Source organism: Chaetura pelagica, unplaced genomic scaffold (genome assembly GCF_000747805.2).
Source record: "Chaetura pelagica isolate M959 unplaced genomic scaffold, ChaPel_1.0 scaffold757, whole genome shotgun sequence".
Taxonomy (NCBI): domain Eukaryota; kingdom Metazoa; phylum Chordata; class Aves; order Apodiformes; family Apodidae; genus Chaetura; species Chaetura pelagica.
This window is the reverse complement of record NW_009970727.1, coordinates 328,381-331,824: the sequence shown is the minus strand read 5'-3', so window position 1 is coordinate 331,824 and position 3,444 is coordinate 328,381. Positions and strand designations below refer to the sequence as shown.

General features: G+C 56.7%; 1 protein-coding gene across 4 annotated transcripts in view; it reads left to right on the top strand.

Annotated features, from left to right (window-relative positions):
- FOXP4 (forkhead box P4) overlaps positions 1-3,444 on the top strand; it is a 37,357-nt gene that overhangs the window by 28,501 nt on the left and 5,412 nt on the right. For 3 of the 4 annotated variants that reach the window (XM_010007071.1, XM_010007072.1, XM_010007070.1), the window contains 4 exons: positions 571-658; positions 2,439-2,522; positions 2,976-3,177; positions 3,281-3,357. In XM_010007071.1, the coding sequence (XP_010005373.1) occupies positions 571-658; positions 2,439-2,522; positions 2,976-3,177; positions 3,281-3,357 (451 nt within the window). Of the gene's footprint in view, positions 1-570; positions 659-2,438; positions 2,535-2,975; positions 3,178-3,280; positions 3,358-3,444 lie in introns of all 4 variants that reach the window. The other variant, XM_010007073.1, reaches the window with a different exon arrangement.

The following is a 3,444-nucleotide window of genomic DNA, read 5'->3' as shown; positions in this document are numbered from 1 at the left end:
CCTGCTGCTCACCTCTGCCAGCAGCCCTTCCCTTCCCTGAGAAAGTGGGAGGGCAGTAAAGAGCAAAGGTCCTTGTGCTTTACAAACATAAAATACCTTATAAACATAAGGCACAAAAGCAGTAGGATGAGAAGCACCCTGGAAATGTCACCTTCTGCCTTTGGGGGTTTCCTCAGAGGGTGTAAGTAAACCTCCATAATGTCACCTTTGTCCTGGAAACCTGCTCCTCAGGTTCTCCTGGGTGTCTCCTGCCAGCAGCCTTCTCCAGGACTTCCCATCAACCCTTGGCTGCTCCTAAACACCATGGGGCTGGCCTGGGACTACCATGGACAGGGCTGGTTGTGTATGGCTGTCCTCCAGCCCTGGCAAGAGACATAACCCCATCTCCTTGGCCACCTTCGTGCCTCAGTTTCTCTTCTGCTCATTGCATTTTGGGCAGCAGTGCCAGAGCATCCCTGGCATGGGCAGTACCTCATGTTTGCATGTTGGGGCTGATCCCAGGTGTGGCCCCAGCAGAGGGGCCACAATTTGGTCACATCCAGACATTAACCCCCATGTTCTCCTCCCCAGACACCTCAATACAGAACATGCACTTGATGATCGAAGCACGGCCCAGTGTCGAGTCCAGATGCAAGTGGTACAGCAGCTGGAAATACAGGTGGGTACTGCACTAGCCTCCAAAGACATGGGTTTAAAAAGCTTTCCAGTCTCCTTTCCAAATCCATGTGCTGTGCCTTGGCTGCTCTTTGCCAGAGATGGCTAACAAGGTCAGGGACCGTAGTGAAATAACTAGCCACCCCAGGGGGCTCATTTTCATCATCCTTCCCAGGAGTGCTGGCCATGTGCCACGTCCTGGAGGTCAAGACCTGTGGGACCCTCAAACTGCTTCCCTCTCTCATACCAGCACCCCTGCAAAATTAGGATGAGGCTGGAGGAAGGAACTAGCCATTCCTCCTGCCCAAAGTGTCCCTTTGGGTACAAGGAGATGCCACAGGTCTGGAAGGCACGTGCTGCCTGGGGGGATGTGAGCTGTGCCCCAGCCTTTGTGCCCAGCTGTTCTGCCTCAGCGAGAGCCACGGGGCTACTGGGCTCTCTGGAAACCAGGCCACTTATTTTGGTGGCTGAGCATGGTCTTTGGAGCCCAACTTCAGGGATGCTATTTTTGGAAAGCCAGTTCTTTAAATAGTACCTTTCCCAGCATCTCCAACTCCCTCATGTGTTGTGTGTAATTTGGTTAATAGAGAAGGGAGGAGGGAAAATGGGAGGAAAAGTGGAGAGGTTTTATCTTGGGACTTCAAAGTGGTCAAGGAGGAAAGCAGGATGGGTCAGGGGTGTCTGTCAGGGGGCTGCTCCCTGAGACCCCTGTGGCAGGGCCTGGGTGCCCAGCTGTTGGGCCAAGAGCAGGAGCTCAAGGTGGTTTTGTCCCTTTGCTGTGCTCAGAAATGGGCATCGTGGCAGGGGATCAGGTCACCAAGTGTGGTGGCCTTGGGAGCCTTCAATCAGAGTGTGAGCAAAGGGGAGGGGGGACACAGCAAAACCTTCCCGTCTGGGGAGGCTGCGAAGCCGCACGATCACATCCCTGCTCCCCTTCCCTCGCCAGAGCGAGAGGTTGAAAGCAATTACTGGGGCTTAAAGAGGGGAGGGAAAAGGGGGAAAAAAAATAATAATAAAAAAAAAAAAAAGAGAAGCTGAAGGGCGAGCAGAAAGCTGTGTGTGCAGAGAGGAGAACCTGCCACCAGAGCTACCAATTATAAAGTTTTCAGCGCGGAGCCCCCGCTGTGCCGGTGGAGAGCGTCTGCATCACGAGGGGAGACCTGTCAGCTCTAATGAGCACCACGACAGCGAGAAAGCATCCGAGCTGCTCCAAACTTGCAGCAAACTCTGCTCAGGCTCCTGCCTTTAACTCCTTCCTCACTCAGCTCCTGGCTCCGGCGCCTGCCTGAGGAGGGGGTTTGGCTGGGTGGGAGTTGGCAGCATGTGGGGACGTGGCTGAGCCCCGAGTTTGAGGGGTGATGGTGGAAAGGGAAGGTGACGGGAAGGGAGCAGGTGTCAGATCCCATCGCCTTGGCCCAGCTCAAAATCTCTCCTGGTGCCACAGTGGATATTTCACCCTTCTCCGCACTCCGGGGAGTAAACAGGCGGGAGTGCACAATTAAAGCGATGTTGAGTGTCCAGGTGGATGGATGGATGGATGGATGGAGGGGTGGGTGGATGGATGGATGGATGGAGGGGTGGGTGGATGGACAGGGAGCTGCTGGTGAGCAGGAGATGGCAGAGACTGGAGGAAGGTGAAGGGAATGGGGACTAGGTGAGCACCCACACCGAGTCACAGTCCTGCCAAGGTTCTCGGGAGGGCTCAGCATCAGGCAGGAGGTGGCACCTCCACGGAGACTGCCAGCACTGCCTGACTGCTCCCTTCTGCTTCTTGCCTCCCACAGCTGGCAAAGGAGAGCGAGCGTCTCCAAGCAATGATGGCCCATCTTCACATGAGACCTTCAGAGCCAAAGCCTTTCAGCCAACCTGTAAGCGTGTGTGTCCCTTCCTGCCTTCGTATGTCCTGGCAGCCACCCTTTCCCCTCCCCTTTCCCCTCACTTCTGGGTGCTGTCCCCTCTCTGCCCTGCACGTGGTCACCACAGTCCTGCATGGCCTGGCTGGATGGGCTCTCCAGGATGGACATGCCCTGACCATGCTCTAGCACATGTAGCCTGGTCCTCTGTGCTGGTGTAGGGCACCAGGAGTGAAACATAGCCTTGTGTCAGCATGTTATGCTGCTCCACCAGCTCGGACTTGTGATGGATGTATCCCATCCCAGAAGTTGTCCCCTCTCCCATCGTTGCATCGCATCCCATCCCTGCCCAACCCTGCAAGCCCTTCAGTGCCTGCTTTGCAGCACGAGCTTGCTCAGCCCTGCCGAGCTGCCGACGTGCCAGGGCCCTGCCCAACCTTCTGCCCTCCCTCCCACCTCTCCATGCAGCTGAACCTGGTCTCCAGTGCCACCCTCTCCAAGAGCACTTCCGACACGTTCCCCGATGGTTTACCTCATCCCCCCACCTCCGCCACGGCGCCCATCACCCCCCTGCGACAGGGCCCCTCCGTCATCAGCTCTTCCACTTTACACAACGTGGGGCCCATTCGCAGGAGAAACTCGGAGAAGTTCTGCACCCCAATATCTTCAGGTGAGCTCCGGGGTGGGGCTCAGCACCCTCTGTTGCACGGTTCCTGGTTCCCAAAGTGGGTCCCTTCACCCCCTGCCCCTCTTGTTTCTTGTCCCCTCTCCAGAACTTGCACAGAATCACGAGTTTTACAAAAACGCCGACGTCCGGCCGCCCTTCACGTACGCCTCGCTCATCCGGCAGGTGAGCGGCTCCCCACGCCTCGGGGTTCAGCTCTGCACCCCAAGACCTGTCCACAGGGTACCCTGGGCAAAGCTCCTCAGTCCTAGG